We start from the raw sequence: 17,225 nt of genomic DNA on the forward strand, positions 1-17,225 counted from the left end.
GAAAGAGTTATGAATAGAAGGCGTGGTTGAGTGGTTGTCGACCTTGGGTGTGGTACACATCTGAGGTGAGGTGTTGTGGAGGGTGTACATACCGGACGCCGCCCCAAAGGACAGAGACTACTTCCGCCCGTTGGGAAGAACAGTACATGCCTTTTTTTCAGCAGTAAATAGTTTTTGAGCGCTTCTCGTACATACATACCTACTTCAGCCAGGTGCTCGGAGCACCGCTGGCCGTATATAAGCATTGACTGCCAACGTCAGCCTCATGCCTTGAGCGTGATCATTTAGCAAAAGTAACTGACAGCAATTTTGTCGCATCTATTGTATTAATCGTACACGTAAGCTCAGTGTTATCTCCCTCTCATGCAAATAGTCAACAATCGGGCTACGAATTGGATGGACGGCTAGTCGGATTCGCAGCTTCATTTTCATGCACAGGTTCATTTCATGGTCACGGCGGTCAAGCTGATTGTCGATTCAGTCTCAACTAAAACTGGTGAACTTTCCCCTCTTGCGCCTCTCTATTCTGAATTCTCAAACTTCCGCATGTTGGCCAGAGGAGCCGCCGACGAGGTCTCTGCGGACGCGCCTTCATCCTCGTCAATTCTCGCCAGACGCTCGTACATTTCACTCAGCTGAGCATCCTGAAGCTGCCGCATTGTCATGCCACTCTTACTAAATAAAGATTAGTGAAACTACAGTAAAAGAGAATATACAAGAGGACAGTGATAGAAAAAAAAAACCCATTTCCTTACAATTTCTCGTTGATTTCGTTGTCGATAGCGCTCTGATCGCTGCGAGCCTCCTCAAGCAACGTCTTGGCCTCAGCATGCCAGTACTCCAAAGAGGCTCGCTGGGACGCAGTCATCTCTCCCAGGAGGGCCTCGCCGAAGAGTCTCACAGCTTCAAGGCTGTGATGAACTAAGTCGGTCTCGGATGTGGCAAGTATCATGTGCGTTCCTGCCTTGTGAACACGTCCAAGTCGCGGCTCAGCAAGAAGCTCCAGAGCCTTGGTCTCTACAGCTTCAGTCTCGCCCTTGTTGTGCATGGTGCAGATGTGCCTGAAGCGCAGCTCGAACATGGCTGGATTTGTTAGCATGGTTGGCTTCATATGATCCGCGGGAAACCCACCACCAAGCTGGTCGAGGCCGCCATCCTTGGAGAAGGTGGTCGATCCAGCAAATTTCACCTCCTTCAGCCGGCCTCTTCTCACCTTTCTTTGTCACCAGCGGAAAGCGCTGCCTCCCGTCAACGCATGGTGAGATCGGTCTACGCTGAAGACTACTCAGGCTGCTCAAACCGGATACATACGTACGGGAGCGACTTTGAGAATAACAGCATCGTTCCAGGTCAAGCTTAAGAGATTAGAACTCTGAGAAGCCTGAAGCCTGAAGCCTTTCCAGTGAAAACCACAGCCCCTTTCCGATGCTATCATGAGTTGCAGCACGGCCGCCAAACTCCTAGCGTCGTCGAATATACATGAGTTTCTACTTCGTCACACAGATGATTTTATCAACAATATCCAAAACCCGAGTTCCTTACTATTCATCGCGGACACATTACCAAACGAGGCGACATAGAGATGGTGTGGGCTGCATTTCCCAGGCTTGCGCACGGAAAGCAAACTTGGCATTCTCGAGTCGAATGAAGTCGTCGCTACCCTAAGTTCTCTCTCATACGGCTACTTTTCTCTGGACACAGGTCTCAATAGGAGATAGTGATGGCGCAGTAGTATGTCAGAGTTGCTTTATGTGTGGTCTCACTCAGGCCACGAAACTTTGTTCCAGTCGATTGGAGCAAACGAGCGACAGTAATACTACGACACTGGGATCAACATCAACATCTACACCCGAGAACACCGGGCGCTCAGGATTGGTGCTTTCTTTCAATGGCCAGCCGTTGAGGAAAACATCTGGCCATTCTGAATAGGGTACCTAACTCGGTGTGTGAAAGAACGTTGGTCTGACGATGCTCTTCACCGAGCTCACCGATCGTACACCCGACCGGCGTTCGCCAGTTGTGGATGCAAAATTCAGGGCATCCTACGGCGAGGTGGACCTGGGCACGGCGGGAGTGATGTCAAAGAACGGGCAGACGGCCAAGTGAAGCGCGGCGTGGACGGGGGGCCCGAGCGTCCGCTTCGAGAAAGAGCGTGCATTGTGCCCGCTGACGCGGTACGTACCGCGCGACTGCCTTTTTTTTTTTCTCGATTAAAAATCACATGACTGCGGGGGGAGGGCAACCGAACCCTACGGGCCAAATTTGGGCCATTGGTGCAAGTCAAGCGAAACCTCCAAGCGACCGTAGCCCCGTCTCCCAAAACTTCGACAACCGCACCGGCACTTCAGCTTATTCGCTCTCGATAGACCGCATCGACAGCGAATTCCCTGACCTCACAACACCGCAAAGATGGCTGACGACGAATACGTACGTGCGACCCTGTCTTCCCTCCCTGGTTTCGATGGATAAAGACCGCGCCGTCGCCGCGGTGGCGGTTGTGGATTGAGGAGGAAATGGTGGCGCGACGAGACCACATCGCAACCAAACTGCATCGAACAATTTTGGCTGACTGGAGGGATCCATACAGAACGCCGAGGAGGCTGCCGAGATCAAGAAGAGAAGAGCGTTCCGCAAGTTCTCTTACCGCGGAATTGACCTTGAGGCGTACGTTTTGCCCACTTGAGAATCCCACCTGTCCACACCCACGCACAATCGAATCCCTCGAGACCCGACGATGAGATCATCACTGCCTTTCCATTCCACGAACCTGCCGAAGCACCCGCCATCGAAGACACAGAACCGTCCAGGCTAACATGCACTCTCACACAGTCTCCTTGACCTCGACTCCGAGCAGCTCCGCGATGTCGTCCACGCCCGTGCCCGCAGGCGCATCAACCGCGGTCTCAAGCGCCGCCCTATGGGCTTGATCAAGAAGCTCCGCAAGGCCAAGCAGGAGGCCAAGCCCAACGAGAAGCCCGACCTCGTCAAGACCCACCTCCGTGACATGATCGTCGTCCCTGAGATGATTGGCAGCGTCATTGGTATCTACTCCGGCAAGGAGTTCAACCAGGTTGAGATCAAGCCTGAGATGGTTGGCCACTACCTGGCTGAGTTCTCTATCTCTTAGTACGTCCCTCTCGGATTCCCTCCGCGCGAGGCCTTTGGGAACAGTTTTCTAACAACCCTACAGCAAGCCTGTCAAGCACGGTAGACCCGGTATCGGTGCTACTCACTCTTCTCGTTTCATTCCTCTCAAGTAAGAGGATGGTTGTGGGCTGTCTTTGGGAGGTTCTTGCATTCAACGGACATCAAGGCGAAACGGGAAATGGTTTTGGTAGCATGGCAAGGCCACTATCATGTTGTTTGGGCAATGATAGTTCAATACAACATCGTTGTCCGCTAAAAAGTTTGAGCCTCAAAATGGGAATGAAATAAACGACATGGAGATACCAAAACTACCTAAAGCTTGACTCGCTGCCTTCCTCTGTGACTGCTGTGACGCTCTGTCTTGCATTTGATGTTGGAAAAAAGAACCCCGCTTGGTGCACGAAATCCAAACCTAAACTGGCCCGCTCATGATGCAATCTGTCACTCGCCTATCTTAGCCCTCCACATGGACTAGACCCGCCGGGGATTATTGCATAGTCTTGAACGTCAACCCCGTTGAGAGGCAGAGGCTGAAGCTCCATTGGCAACCCATCATTTTGGTTGGTTGGGGAATGTCCTACACTGGTTCATTCTCCCCCAAGTAGATTTGTACACAGATGCGGAGACGCTTTCATCGCTCGTCAGGCTATAATGAGAGCCCTCATCTGATGGTCAAAACGTGGGTATATAGGGTCTAAAAATGTGGTATGTGCATGTAATCATTACAACTCTTGCTTGCCAAGCTTGTTCAGCTGGAACTGCTCGTGCGCATCCAGCCTGTCATACAGGTCCTTGCTCCAATGGCTCTTGTCTCCCTTGTTCTTCTCCATGATGGCCTTCACGGCCGTCTTCCAGTTGCCGTCGCTCACGCGGTCAGCCACCCTCTTGGACGCATCCGTCTCAGATGCCTTGAACAGGGGCCACACGCCGACATCGGCTCCCATGCTCTCGTCGAGGAAGCTGTCGAGGACAAGCTGACCGGTCTTGCGCTGAGCAGTATCCCAGCGGGCATCTTCAGGCGCGAGCACCTCGAGAAGGCGGTCCATGCCCTTGTTGGCGATAAAGTCGTCACGAATCGTAGGGCTCTTCAGAAGACCTCTGACAGCGGCGACATGAGCCTTGGCCTTGTTTGCGGCGCGGAGGACATCGTGCTTGCTCTCTTGGGACGGCACGAAGGAGGCGTAAAAGTCGTCTCGGAGCTTGGAGGCTCCCTTAGTCTCGGTAGCGGGGCATGAAGCGTCCATAAGCTGAGGCCACACCTTGGTCACCTCCTCAAGAGCCTTGGGGTTGTTTTGCAGGGCGCCGGAGATGATGGAGGCGGCCTGCTGGTCACGGGGAACGACACCTTCGATTGGTGCGGGCGTCTCAGGGTCTGACATGAGGCAGAGGAGGGACTTGACGGTGTCAAATGTCTCGGTGATTTTCATGCCGTAGTAAATGTCGTGAGAAATGTCCTCGAGAAACTCAAGGGCCTCGTCGATCGGGAGGTCGGCCCCGTTCGCGCCTTTCTTGACGTAATCGAGATGGGAGTAGAACTCGCTTGACTCCTGCGGGGGCTGCTTCACGGCGCCGACGGGGTCGTACTTGGGAGCGTCCTTGGGCAGTCTCGGTTCATCGTGGACCTCCTCGCCATCCACAACCACAATCGAGCGATCGACCGGCAAGCCCTCCACCGCCGGGTTCTTCTCAGTCGGATCGTTGATTTTGGCCTCCTTTTGGCCGGTGTTGATGTTCATCCGGATGTGGAGGCCATGGGGCAGCTCTTGGTCGTCATGTACTATTTGAAATTCCTCTGTCGGTTGGAAGATCTTGGGGTAACATTCCGCCGGGTTGTCGGTGTGGCAGATGAGTTCGACATCGGCCGATGGTGAGGGTGCTGCTGGTGCCGCTGATACGTGTGATGAAGCGGCGATTGTGGGTGCGAGGATGAGAAGGCCGAAGACGACCATGAAAATAGTGAGAGGGACGAAAGATGCGCGGTTTGGTGGTCTTGGCGCCATCTTGAATTTTGTAAATTGTGGTGTTGTGATATGTAATTCCAAAGAGAGGTTGACCTCTTCAGTCAACGTCGTTGTCGCCCCGTTTGCGGCGAGGGATGATGAGACCCAGTGTTATTGTATGAGAATAGCGGGCACGGGCAACAATAAGCTAGTGAGTCCAATAAGAGTTGTGTCGAAAGTCTAAAGCCAAGGTGGATTTGAGATGCTGATGCGACAGACGAATGCATGCACTCTTATAATCGGGTTAATGAACGAAAATGAGTCAACGGAAAAAGGACAGTTTACCATCACGAAATAGAAATTCATCGAATTCATCCGTCTGGCCAAGTTGTCTCATTGCCCCATGCTCAAGGCCGTGGTACCCATTTTGAGAGGCGATTCTCTTATTTGAATTCGGCAAGTCGTGATTGGCCAAAACAGCCGCCACAGCCGCTGCGGCGCTAAACCGCGAAAAGTGACGCTCCTCCCCGACTACCGAACCTTGGGAATCACCTCCACACCCGAAAGCTCCCTCCTCAATCCCCACGACGACCCGATTCCCATCGTCAATTGACACCGTCCCGCAACGTCATTCACGATGCAGGCCATTCGAACGCGGGGTGCCTGCATCGCGCGCCAGTCCCGCCTGACTGGGCTGCGCCAATCGCGATCCTACGCCTCCGGAGGCGACCACGGCCACCACCACGCCCACAACGTCGAGGAGCCCATCGGAGTACGTTCTTGCGCCAATTGGCCGTCGATGCGGAGATTTCGGAAGCTAATTGAGTTGTTTTTGGCGTTGTAGAACTTCTTCTGGGCGACCGTTGCCGTCATTCCCGCTGCGTACTTCATGTACAAGATCAGCCAGCCCGGCAAGGACGGCGAGCCGCCATTCCTCACCAAGAAGATCCACGAGTACTGGCACTACCAGGAGACATGGGCCGAGAGGAGCCACCTTCACACCAAGGCCGTTGAGCAGGCCGGTTTCGACAGGTTGCTCTTCTTCTCCACCCCGGCCAACCGCGACGTCGACCTCCGCTTCCCTGAGTGAGCCTTCCCGAACCACGATGATATAACTGGACAGTGGCTGGGAAAGCCCAGAGGATGCAGTGCGGCTAACACAACTTTTCTACGCAGGGCCATGTCTAGTCACGCCGCCCGCAACATTGTTGCTGGCTCCCAGACCAATTTGGACCACGTTGTTGCTCACTACAGGAAGCAACATCTCGACGAGGAGGAGCGGAAAGCCCAGCTGCTTGCGAAGAAGCAGGAATGAGCGAGGGGTGGTGTTGTATGATACCGTTACATAGATCGACCCGAGGTTGAATCAAGGCTTTCAGTTCATTTGTTACGTTTACTGCTCGCCAGGATGTCGCGAGTCTCGACTTCCTTCCAACTTGATCAATTTCTCTGGCAAGGTCGATGATGTGTGGAAGTACCGGCGAGCGGGACCGACATGCCCCGTCAAACTTGTGCCTGCCACACCACGACAGTGATGAGCCAAGAGAGGGAAGGGCCACTGTTAAGGTAGGAAGCTGGATTCAGTGGACTTCCTCATTAGCCATGTGGGATGTGTTCATAGAAGGCGTTTTCCACTCCGGTCTTAGAGGCAGGTGCCATATCCCTTGATCTGTGACTTCAAACCCCCTGTCTTTACCTCCCCCGTTTTTCTCCTCGTCACCCTAGACTTCTTCTTGGACGCAACGTCAATACTGCCAATATCCATCGATCATCACTTCTGCCTTAATTACTATCGACCTCATATGCAATGGACCCAAACGCGATTGTTGATCCCAGTCAGGATGCCACTTTGGTCGGAGAGTTGCTTGAACGCCTGGCGATGATCTTAGAGCAGCGAAACTCGGGGCAACCAAGACCACCCATGCCAACAGCGCCGCCGCCGTCGGCAGCATTGGCGGCGTCATCGTCGTCTCCCTTGTCGTCCTTGGGACCAACGCCAGAGCGACCAACGCCAGAGCCGCCAATGTCGTCGGTCCGTTTGCCGGTGGCGTTGTCGTCGTCGTCTTCCCTGTCATCCTTGGGACCAACGCCAGAGCGACCAACGCCAGAGCCACCAATGTCGTCGGTCCGTTTGCCGGTGGCGTTGTCGTCGTCGTCTTCCCTGTCATCCTTGGGACCAACGCCAGAGCGACCGACGCCAGAGCCACCAACGTCGTCGGCCCGAAAAGCGCTGATGCTACCAAAGCGTGAACCGGTAGACTCATCAGAAATGGCGCCACCATTTGGAGAGTGCCCATGGACAACCACCCTGCCTCTGCCTCCCTGGAAGCCAAATTCAATCTTCCTGTCTCTGGACGAGCCTAAGCACGGAGCACGTCACTCACCGGATGACTACTCGGCCGGGCAAGTGATGTCCACCTTAAACGAGGATAACCGGCCGTACTTTTACATCAAGGAGCAGACTATCATGGAGACCCATGTGCTTTGCCGCTTCTAGGAACGCGGAAATGCTTTCAGATTGCGCCTAGAGTGCGCACAGCACTTTCCTCTGATGAAATACATGCCTCTCGACCGGAACAAGATCACGGCTCTTGACCACGGAATACTTTGCAGGTTCATGAACACCTTGGGCTTCCGGGTCATAGGCCTCAAGGTATGGACCGACGAGAGCCATTGCGTTCCCAGAGGCGACCCACGATGCAACGCAGAGATCCGTGGGCCCGACATGTTTGCCACACGCGACCTCAAAAAGGGCGACGAAATCTTTCTGGCAACTCCCAATTATATCTGCAGGTGCCTCATGTGCCTCGAGGAGGCAGAAAGCATACGGAGAGAACTCGAAGAGGAAGCCAAAGAAGAGGAAGCCAAGAAGCTCAAATCGGAGCTTGAAGATTCAGGCAACGGTAAGTCTCCGGGGCCTTTGACGAAGGACAGCAAAGACGATTCTCAAGAGCAGAAGAGGAAAGACGATTCTCGAAGACTACCGGCCGGTACCCAAGCACCCGTCACTCAAGCATCTCGCGGCCATTTGATCTGGACCACAACACTCACTCCGGACAACTTCAACGACGAGTATGATGGGTCCTCCGAGCAGTCTGACGAGCCTGATAAGATCAATGACATCAAAGGCATTCATGGCATCAATGTTATTGATGATGCCTCTTCGGATGAGTCCCGTTTGAGTACTATACCCGAGGAATCTGGCGAGGACGGGGACGGGGACGGGGAGTTCAACATGAACAGCGGCGAGGACGACAGTAACTACACCGGCAAACGCCCGGACAGTCTAAGTAACCACTTACGGAGACCCGACTCGGGGTCCCGGGCGGACGCTCTTGTACCCCCACCAAACTTTTTGGAAGAGCCTTTTGAGCCTGATGGAACAAGTGGTGACTACCGTGAATATTCCGAACAACTGAATTATTGGGGTAAGTCAGTGAGTGAACAACTGAAGTATTGGAGGAATTCTGGGCATTGAGGAGTGGCTACTGCTTACAACGCTGCATTTGCTCTTTGCATGGCTGTTACTGTTTTCGCTGCTCAGCAACATGGCGATAAGGCACATTGATAATTCACAGCGTTGCATTGATGGCCTTGAGAGAAGCCTCTGTCTTGGTACTGGGGGACTCACGGCAGATAGAAGTCTTATACATTAGCGTCATTGGTATTGAAGGTTACGGAGTTCAAGTAGCGCACTTTTGGGAATCAAGCCACAGCATTCAACACAAGACCGCAGAACCGTAGCCTGTGACAAATGCCTCAAAGTTTTTCCAATGGTCTTGATAGCTTTACAACTGATTTGCGTTATCATGGCACAATGACATGTGTCAGTGTTGTCTGTCCGACAGAATTGAGGGTAGAGCTCGCAGAGGTTCTTATTCCGTTACCTAGCATAAGGCCGGTGAGTGTAGTCTCCCCAGCTGATATTGTTTGGCCATTGACTCTGGCTTCAAGCAGAGCAGCAGCGAACCATCATAAAAAAGTTGATACCTCAAGCCCATGCGAACCGCAAGTCCCATGCCAGTTCCTAGGAGCGCCAATCCAGTAACACCATTGTGCTAGGACCATTGTGATTCGATCTCCCGCAGGCACCTTTAAGATTCTCTCGCATCCCCAGAACCGAACTTTCGGACCACAAAGCCCATATTCCAAGGTGACACCCAGGCTTTCTTCACGAAGCTCGATGTCGTAGGCAGGAAGACGGGGGGTCGGTATTCGTATCGGCTCGGGGATACCGGAATCCGGTCGGCTGCGAGGGGGAGAAGGCGCCTCCTGGCAGTAACGGCTTCTTTAGAAGCCGTGGACCTTGACAAGCTAGAGGAGGGAAACGCGTTAGCCGCTTTCTTCATCGGGCTCTGACAAGGCATGGCGAGGTGGAACGGGATCTCGTTGTTGATCACGGAGGGGTTCAAGGATGGGAAGGTGGGGTCCAGAGTCGCGTGCTTACCTTGGAGTCCATCTCGAGACCCTCCTGCTTGTCGACGAGGAAATCGTGAATGTTCTTGCGCTGGTCGCCTGTTTTATAGGAGGAAATAAGTTAGACTTTGCGCAAAAGGATTGGAAGCTACGGCGAAGCTGTTGGGAGGGTCAGGAGGGAATGGAGGGGAAGGTCTGCGACGCACCCTGGAGCTGAATGACCTCACCGAGGTCCTGGTCCTCCACAATGGTACCGTTGCAGGCGAACTTCTTCTTGATGACCTTCAGGATCTTCTTCTGGTCGAAGCGCTTGGGGAGGCCCTGGATGGTGGTGAGGGTCTTGCGGCCATTGCGCTGCTGGATGCGGATGTGGATGTAGTCCTGGCCTTTCTTGGGATTGTTGTTGCCCTCGCCCTCTTCGGCATCAGCGAAGGGGTCGATTGTCTTGAGGTTTTCGATGGTAGTCATCAGAGGCGCGTGTCGCGTGTAGCGTTAGAATATGGAATCTAAAAGACGGGGGTGTTGTAAGTGTCAGGGTGTGAATGCGCAAATGCAGTTGTTGGTTGTGGTGATTTTTTTGTTGGTTTTGGGGAAAGTGAGTGGAGATTTTTTTGCAAGAGAGCTTGGATGCGCGTTTGGGCGGGGGAAGCTTGTCAGTTTTTTTTGAGGCTCAGAACAGAAGGAGAGACCGGACTAAGAAACGGTGTTGGTGGGATGAGCAGAAGGCGGGGTGATGGAGGGGTCTGTGCACGAGCAGTGATCTACCAATCCGTTCCATTGTCCTCGGGTGAGATCCTGCTGGCTGGCATTGGATGCAGCACACAGCCACAGGGCTGACCTGGTGCGGCGTGCCTGCTTTCCATCGCTTATCGGCAGTCGATGGCACTAGCCACATGTGGACGTATGTGGCGCTCTATGGAAACATCGCAAGTCTCTGGAATCTGCCATCCAGGCTTTGTTCAGAAAAGCTTTAAACCCCTTTTTGTTGATGATATCAATATATAATCTCAATCATGCCTGCCGTAAACGACGGCATTGAAGTCCGTGGCTCCAAGGGCGGTGCCAAAGGCGGCCGCTCCATCCACGCGACGCGCCGCTTCAAGCCGGGCGACGTCATTGCCCGCTTCGACGACCCTGCCGTCGTCCTTCCGCCAGGCCACCGCGCGCTTGAGTATTGCAACCACTGCCTGAAAAGGCAAGGCCACGCGGGCGTGGGCAAGCTGCGCGCTTGCACAGGCTGCAAGACGGTCGCCTACTGCGGCGCCGCCTGTCAGAAGGCCAACTGGACGCTGATCCATAAGGTTGAGTGCAAGGCAATCCAGTTCCTGCATGAGGTCAAGCCGGCGCACCAGCCCGACTGGGTGCCCACGCCCATCAGGGCCGGGGCGCAGGTGATGCTGAGGCCGAAGTTGAAGGAGTCGTTTGATGCTTTGGAGGGGCACGTCGAGGAGTGGAGAAAGAATGACGAGATGGACTTGCAGCTTCAGGCGCATGGGGTTTTGAGGTGTTGTGGGCTTGATGCCATCACTTTAAAGGGGCTAGAAGAGTCTTTCCATGTTCTATGCAAGGTAATGGCGCTTTCGATGGGGACAGGAGTTGCACTGACATCCTGTAGCTTCAGACGAACGCTTTCAGCCGGACGGAGGAGTACTATGAGACGGGCGGTGTCTTCTTGGATACGACGTTGGCCATGATCAATCACTCCTGTGTGCCCAACGCGATGGTGCAGTTTGGAGGACGGACTGCCACACTTCGATCAGCCACGTTCATCAACCCTGGCGATGAAATTGAAATTTCTTACGCCGGTAAGTTGCCTTTTGACCCTCGCAGCTTCATGAATGCCCTTTAGTAACCTATGCCAGACCACACACAACCCAAGGGCAAGAGACAGGGCGAACTCGACCTCTATCATTTCGAGTGTTCTTGCTACAAGTGCGAGAATGATTTAGACGAGTACCAAATCGCCATGAACGACTCGACCATTGAGCTCAACAGCATGAGCGTCATGCCTGACATCGAGCGGTTCAAGAATCCACCCGGCGGCGGCAAAACCGATCCTCCACAGGGATTGATGGGCTTGAACATCCAAAAGATCATGCCCGTCTTCCCGCGCGACATGCCACGTGACGAGAAGCGTGAGTGGCTGAGGAAAGCGTACAAGACTGGATCGTATTTCGTGACGACGGGCAAATGGGCCATTGAACCATTTGCGCAGGTGGTAGACGAGGCAGCGTACTACTTCGGAAAGGACCGGGGAAACCACGAGTGCGCCCTCGCTATTGCTTGCTTGTCGGCGTATGATATTGAACCATTCAAACACGTCGCGCCTTTCCATCCCTCAAGACTCAAGGGATTGTCTGCCATTGCCATCGCTTTGTCGAATACGGCGCCCAACCCTGGGAAGCTCACCAAGCTTGCCAGAGACATGGCTGCGCTGAAGAAGTTTCCGCCTGAAAGCGTCAAATTGCTGGAGAATCTGGACCAGGTCTCTCTGTGTCAGATGGTATTGTCGATAATCGACTTTTACAGCGATCTCGCACCGTCAGCTGACTGGGAGCCTCTGGTACTCGCGAAGGAGATGCTGAAGGACATTGAAAGCCTTCCTGGTCGCGAGAAAGAGACTAGTTTGATTCTTGCGTGGAGGACAGACCCGAAGACTATGGATGACTTTTTCAGGTTTGGTCTTGTTGAGCCGATCAGGACATTGTCCGAGCTTGGAAAGGTTGTGCTAGAAGTAGATCTGGGCATGGACCGTGATCTGTCTGCCAAATGATACCCACTTGATGAATAAAGCAAGAAAATGCTGTTCTTCTTAACAGTTGGAGCTTCTAGTTCGTCTTCCGCCTGCAGGGGGACCAATTGAGTTGAGTTCGTCAGTAAAAGAATCTTGCTTCGATCTCTTGGTTCTTCTCTTGTCAATAGCACCTGATTTCGTCAATTTCGAATGGGCAGTTCCTTGGTCGTCAGCTGGCTCGGGAGCTGCTCGTCTTTTGCGAGCTCGAGGTTGGGTAGCCTTTGGCATTGGCTCCTCGGTCAACTGGCTTGGTGCCTGGACCTCGTGCTGCAATGTTGTTGTCTTGACCGGGCTGTCTGCAATCCCCAAAGCGTCAGGGTAGGTCTTGGGTGAGACTGATTTGGGCGGGTGGTCATCCCTTCCCCGCGTAGAAGTCTCGACCCTGGCTTCTAACCGCTGGACCCGGCTTTTGAAGAGGTCAAGTTCCATCTGCAACGACTCCACTTGGTTTGCTCTGTTTCCAATTTTCGTGATATTACTGGCGAGGATGTCCAGTTCTCTCGGCATCAAGAACCCCGGTTTCGGGTCGTTCTTCCGGTGGTGAGTCTCCAGGTTTTCTTTCAATTTGGCCAACTCCATCCGTATATTCGCCGTTTCTTTGGCAGTGTCCTTGGCGATACCAAGTGCATCCTTTGTAGCTTTCCTTGCACTTGCAAGCTCCTGTCGAAGATTTGACGAGGCAGTCTCAAGTTGTTGTAGATGGTATTTAGTGGTATGGACTTCTTGATTGAGCTTTTCTGTTTCAACTTGTGCATCCTGACAAAGCTTTCCCATCTCTGCAACGGCAGCGCTTGCTGTCTGAAGCTTACTGTGCAATGGCGATGTAAGAGAGTCTTGGTGGAGAGACTGTCTCATGTTCACCACGTCTTTCTTGACAGTAAAAATGTCCGCCGCGTGATTGTCGATGTCTCGTCGCAGATCCACCATGGTCCCGTTGAGCTTCTTGACCTCGCGGTCAATCCGAGTTATGGTGTCATTGAATTGAGATACCACATGGTACCCTGCAGTGTCAATCCTTTCAATATCTTCGCGCTGTGTTTCAAGGTCAGCTTGTATGTCAAGCAGGTCGATGGATTCAGAAGCCATCGAGGCATGCCCGTCGCTCAAGCCGGAGTCGTGATAGTAGCTCGGTTGACTCTCTTCTGGTGGTCTCAGATCCAGCGTACGGCGTACCCTCAATTCTGACGGATTGCTTTTTCTGTCGAGAAATAGGACTGAATTTTGCCGCAGAAGAATTTGCGAGCTAACAACAGTGAGAATGCGCTACTTTGGGGATCTCCTAAACTTACTCGTCGAACACATGGTTCACCGGACTGCTCAAACATTTGATTCCAATAACTTGTTGGCATTTCGCGCATGCGATGTCCTTTAATTCGCTGCACAAGTAGTTAGCGCTCCAGGCTTGATTCTTGCTTGAGAAAAAAACTACCGCACCATTCAGCCACCAACGTTTGTGGCTCCCCCTTTCTGATGGGCTCAACGTCGACTATTTTGACGTCGCCTTTGGCTTCTAGGACTGGACTGAAATATGACTTCCCGATTTGAGTCCACAAGTTGGCAAACTTGGCCAAGTTCGCCTGGCAATTCTTACATCTGCACTGAACAGTGTCCATCTTGTCGCATAGCGTAACGTGCAGTTGGCTCGTGATGTGCAGGTGCTAATGAAGATGCTTGCTGGTGATAGGTGTGATAGGAGACAGAGACTCTGGCGCAATCAAGATGATTAATCAAATAAAGCGAAGGATGAAAATGAAAATTACGGCGCCGTCGCCGATGTTGACGCGAGGATCGGGTTGTTTAAGTTGCGTGTTGCGACAGGAACGAAGGCACTGGCCATAAAGGTAGGCGCCATTGAAGATGCAGTGAGGTTGGCAGGTCCCTCCAGTGTCCCTGCCTCCCTGCGTTGACCAGGGTGCCTAGCTGCGACCGCGGGCCCACTACACCCTGTGTCCTTATCTTATCTTCATCATGTCCCATTGGCTCTCCCCGCAAGAGACCCGTAATTAAAGTTGCGTCGCTCGATTGACAGAAAGTTGGATGGACATTTTCTGGGCTCCCGGTGCAGGTGCGAAAATAATCATCCATCTTCAACCCCACCACTGTTCTCAGAGGCGCATTGCAACCTCACCACATCTCCAATTCAGCTTTTTGGGGGTTGCTGATCATGGGCAAGAAGAAAAACCGTCAGCCCTGGAGTGCGCAATTCACGGATGAAGCCATGGCAGACATCAACGCCCAACCCGCCGACGCGACAGTCGACCCTGCCGTCGACAAGCCGACAGAAGCCAGCAATGCTACGACCCGCGAGAGCTCATCGCAGACCCAAAGCAGCGAAAGTCTTAAAAGATCTGCCCCGGACGACGATGACGAAGGATGGCAGAAGGTCGAACGATCGAACAAGAAACGCAAGAAGATCCCCCGCGAAGGCTCCAATAGCTATCCCTCAATCAAGTTTTCCACGAGCGCCAAGATCTTCAGCAAGATCAATCTCGCAATGCTGCGCGACCTCGTTCTCTACATATTCGCCGATGGTACTGGCCCCAACTGGGTCTCAGTATCCCACCGACCGAATTTCCGGAAGATTGTGGTATTAATGATACCGGGACTCGAGGAAGCCATGTTCAAGGAGGCGGTCAACTTCTCGACGTATAAATCAGGCCCTGCTAGTAATCAAGATCTGCTGGAGACGTCGCCTGATGACTACTATCCTCGAGAACTCTCAGCCGAGAAGCTGCCACTTGCGCTTCAGGGTTTCGCCAAGATGTTCCCTCACATCTGGCCGGTCAAGGCTCCCGGCGACGACAAGTACATGAAGCTTCACTCGCCTTTGGGAACATTCTTAACCGCCCCAATGCCCAAGGATAAGAGTGACAGAAAGGGCCCCAAGCCAGCTAGAGAGCCGAACGGCTGGAAGAACGAGCGCACACGCATCACCGAGTTTCTGGCATCCCTCGAAGAGCTGGAAGTCGCAGGTCACCTCATTCACCCGGCGCTTATCGAAAACGAAGAAGTGAAAGCATCTTTCAAGGTCCCAACCGGATGGGTTGTGTCAAAGGTCGACAAACTTGAGGACGGCGACGTACCCGAATCGGAAATCGAGAAGGGTAGCGTCACGGCTGGGCGTGAATGTCTGGCACTGGACTGTGAGATGTGCATGACAGGCGAGAACGAATACTCCCTTACACGCATCAGCATCATCACTTGGTCCGGCGATGTCATTATGGACGAGCTGGTCAAACCCGAAAAGCCCATCATCGACTACGTCACGAGGTTTTCCGGTATCACAGAGGAAATGCTGAAGTCTGTGACGACGACTCTTCAAGACATCCAGAAGAAGCTGCTCGAAATCGTCACACCGCGAACCATTCTGATTGGACACTCGCTCGAGTCTGACCTCAAGGCGCTTCGTTTCTCTCACCCCTTCATTGTCGATACCTCGCTCATCTACCCTCACCCACGAGGACCGCCGCTTAAATCGTCACTCAAGTGGCTCACTCAAAAATACGTCAATCGCGAGATTCAGAAGGGCGGTGCTAATGGACACAACCCGATCGAGGATGCTAAGGCGTGCCTCGACCTTGTGCGCCAAAAGTGCGAGAAGGGAAGGCTATGGGGTGCGTCTGATTCTCAGGGCGAAAACCTCTTTCGACGCCTGGCAAGAGCCGGTACAGCATACAAGGCCCAGGGCGGCGATGTTGGCGGTCAAGTTACCGGCAAGACCAGCGCAGCGGTAGACTGGGGTGATCCGTCCAAGGGACCCGGTGCCGGCGCGACGCATCAAATCGGCTGCAAGTCGGATGCGGACGTTGTCAAGGGCGTGATTCGCGCTGTCAATGGCGACCCAGATGGCTTGGAAATCCCCGGTGGCGGCGTGGACTTCGTCTGGGGTCGCATGCGCGAACTCGAAGCCCTTCAGGGCTGGTGGAACAGGAACCGGGTCGAGAACGCCAGCAGCGATGGTGGCCCTCCGGACATCGATCCTGCGGAGCTCAATCCCAATCTCGGTAGTTCAGACCTCGAGAGATGTTTGGCTCGTCTCTCAGCCCGGTTGCAGGCCATTCACGATAGCCTCCCACCTTGCACAGCATTCATCGTGTATTCGGGGTCTGGAGATCCGCGCGAGATGAGCAGACTGCAGGCGATGCACTCCCAGTGGAAACGAGAGTATAACACACCTGGAAAGAAGTGGGATCAGCTATCGGTCAAGTGGACGGACAACGAAGAGCAAGCTCTTCGACGCGCCGTTAAAAAGGCCAGACAAAGCGTTGGCTTCATTGGTGTGAAATAAGCAGGCCAAGAGGGATGATTTTGCAGAAAGACTGCCATCCTGGGGGTTATCCGTGTCCAGATGAGTTGCATTGTACGTCTAGGCGGTATAGCATATATGGTCCCTAGGACTTCAGGAGGAGGATGTTGTGCACTAAGGCGGCTTATGGCTGTTTACAACTGAATGATACCCCTAGGTTTGTCGTAGAGGCGGAAATAGGTACTAGTGTAAAAAGAACCGGGGCAATGAGAAAGCCCAGGATAGTCTTATGAAGAAACGAATTAGATAGTCCTCGGTTCTGTAGCTCCCGCAGACGAGACTCCAAAAATCAAGGCAGGAGGGGCTTCACCTCACTTTTAAAAGCCAAAACAATTCGACGCACGTAGCGCAGCTCCTGGTGGCAGTGAAGTGTTTCCTGTTGTATCCATGCACAGCTCACATGCCGCCGCATCGGAATTCCAGGTCCTGTTCAGCCAGGGTCCACACCCGGTGCCACTGCGCTTATCCGTCGCAGATGCTCTGTGATTGGCTCCCCCGCCTCCGGCTGCGGAGAAACCGCCAGGCCCGAGCCCCACGCCGGCCTGCCTCGGTATGTTCTCGGAGACTCAAGTGACTGGTGTTGCTCCAATTACAAACCATCCACCCTGCCTGCTGGTTCTTC

The 17,225-nt window shown here is 53.4% G+C and overlaps 10 protein-coding genes across 10 annotated transcripts; 5 read left to right on the forward strand and 5 right to left on the reverse strand.

The window, feature by feature from the left end:
- Nucleotides 1-521: 521 nt before the first annotated feature.
- On the reverse strand, nucleotides 522-1,341 carry GCG54_00009928 (uncharacterized protein; the record flags this gene model as incomplete). Its single annotated transcript, XM_045409865.1, has 3 exons — nucleotides 522-675; nucleotides 756-1,205; nucleotides 1,316-1,341. The coding sequence occupies 3 exons, from the start codon at nucleotides 1,339-1,341 to the stop codon at nucleotides 522-524; spliced, it is 630 nt and encodes a 209-aa protein (XP_045271402.1).
- Nucleotides 1,342-2,409: 1,068 nt separating this feature from the next.
- Nucleotides 2,410-3,260, forward strand: GCG54_00009929 (40S ribosomal protein S15; the record flags this gene model as incomplete). Its single annotated transcript, XM_045409866.1, has 4 exons — nucleotides 2,410-2,427; nucleotides 2,588-2,664; nucleotides 2,830-3,126; nucleotides 3,191-3,260. The coding sequence occupies 4 exons, from the start codon at nucleotides 2,410-2,412 to the stop codon at nucleotides 3,258-3,260; spliced, it is 462 nt and encodes a 153-aa protein (XP_045271403.1).
- A 609-nt stretch (nucleotides 3,261-3,869) lies between these two features.
- Nucleotides 3,870-5,147, reverse strand: GCG54_00009930 (Nucleotide exchange factor SIL1; the record flags this gene model as incomplete). Its single annotated transcript, XM_045409867.1, has 1 exon — nucleotides 3,870-5,147. The coding sequence occupies one exon, from the start codon at nucleotides 5,145-5,147 to the stop codon at nucleotides 3,870-3,872; it is 1,278 nt and encodes a 425-aa protein (XP_045271404.1).
- Nucleotides 5,148-5,724: 577 nt separating this feature from the next.
- Nucleotides 5,725-6,402, forward strand: GCG54_00009931 (NADH-ubiquinone oxidoreductase 17.8 kDa subunit; the record flags this gene model as incomplete). The annotated part of the gene is made up of 3 exons (XM_045409868.1): nucleotides 5,725-5,859; nucleotides 5,932-6,173; nucleotides 6,264-6,402. The coding sequence occupies 3 exons, from the start codon at nucleotides 5,725-5,727 to the stop codon at nucleotides 6,400-6,402; spliced, it is 516 nt and encodes a 171-aa protein (XP_045271405.1).
- Nucleotides 6,403-6,923: 521 nt separating this feature from the next.
- On the reverse strand, nucleotides 6,924-7,761 carry GCG54_00009932 (uncharacterized protein; the record flags this gene model as incomplete). The annotated part of the gene is made up of 3 exons (XM_045409869.1): nucleotides 6,924-7,427; nucleotides 7,531-7,611; nucleotides 7,648-7,761. The coding sequence occupies 3 exons, from the start codon at nucleotides 7,759-7,761 to the stop codon at nucleotides 6,924-6,926; spliced, it is 699 nt and encodes a 232-aa protein (XP_045271406.1).
- Nucleotides 7,762-7,812: 51 nt separating this feature from the next.
- On the forward strand, nucleotides 7,813-8,655 carry GCG54_00009933 (uncharacterized protein; the record flags this gene model as incomplete). Its single annotated transcript, XM_045409870.1, has 2 exons — nucleotides 7,813-8,515; nucleotides 8,570-8,655. 2 exons carry the CDS (start codon nucleotides 7,813-7,815, stop codon nucleotides 8,653-8,655), a joined length of 789 nt encoding a protein of 262 aa, XP_045271407.1.
- Nucleotides 8,656-9,377: 722 nt separating this feature from the next.
- On the reverse strand, nucleotides 9,378-9,971 carry GCG54_00009934 (Eukaryotic translation initiation factor 1; the record flags this gene model as incomplete). Its single annotated transcript, XM_045409871.1, has 3 exons — nucleotides 9,378-9,401; nucleotides 9,535-9,602; nucleotides 9,710-9,971. The coding sequence occupies 3 exons, from the start codon at nucleotides 9,969-9,971 to the stop codon at nucleotides 9,378-9,380; spliced, it is 354 nt and encodes a 117-aa protein (XP_045271408.1).
- A 545-nt stretch (nucleotides 9,972-10,516) lies between these two features.
- GCG54_00009935 (uncharacterized protein) lies at nucleotides 10,517-12,276 on the forward strand (the record flags this gene model as incomplete). The annotated part of the gene is made up of 3 exons (XM_045409872.1): nucleotides 10,517-11,071; nucleotides 11,119-11,308; nucleotides 11,366-12,276. The coding sequence occupies 3 exons, from the start codon at nucleotides 10,517-10,519 to the stop codon at nucleotides 12,274-12,276; spliced, it is 1,656 nt and encodes a 551-aa protein (XP_045271409.1).
- Nucleotides 12,277-12,315: 39 nt separating this feature from the next.
- Nucleotides 12,316-13,910, reverse strand: GCG54_00009936 (uncharacterized protein; the record flags this gene model as incomplete). The annotated part of the gene is made up of 3 exons (XM_045409873.1): nucleotides 12,316-13,540; nucleotides 13,587-13,673; nucleotides 13,732-13,910. 3 exons carry the CDS (start codon nucleotides 13,908-13,910, stop codon nucleotides 12,316-12,318), a joined length of 1,491 nt encoding a protein of 496 aa, XP_045271410.1.
- A 551-nt stretch (nucleotides 13,911-14,461) lies between these two features.
- GCG54_00009937 (putative exonuclease) lies at nucleotides 14,462-16,585 on the forward strand (the record flags this gene model as incomplete). The annotated part of the gene is made up of 1 exon (XM_045409874.1): nucleotides 14,462-16,585. The coding sequence occupies one exon, from the start codon at nucleotides 14,462-14,464 to the stop codon at nucleotides 16,583-16,585; it is 2,124 nt and encodes a 707-aa protein (XP_045271411.1).
- Between the last annotated feature and the right edge of the window lie 640 nt (nucleotides 16,586-17,225).

Source organism: Colletotrichum gloeosporioides (genome assembly GCF_011800055.1).
Source record: "Colletotrichum gloeosporioides strain Lc1 chromosome Unknown consensus_1, whole genome shotgun sequence".
Lineage (NCBI taxonomy): Eukaryota > Fungi > Ascomycota > Sordariomycetes > Glomerellales > Glomerellaceae > Colletotrichum > Colletotrichum gloeosporioides.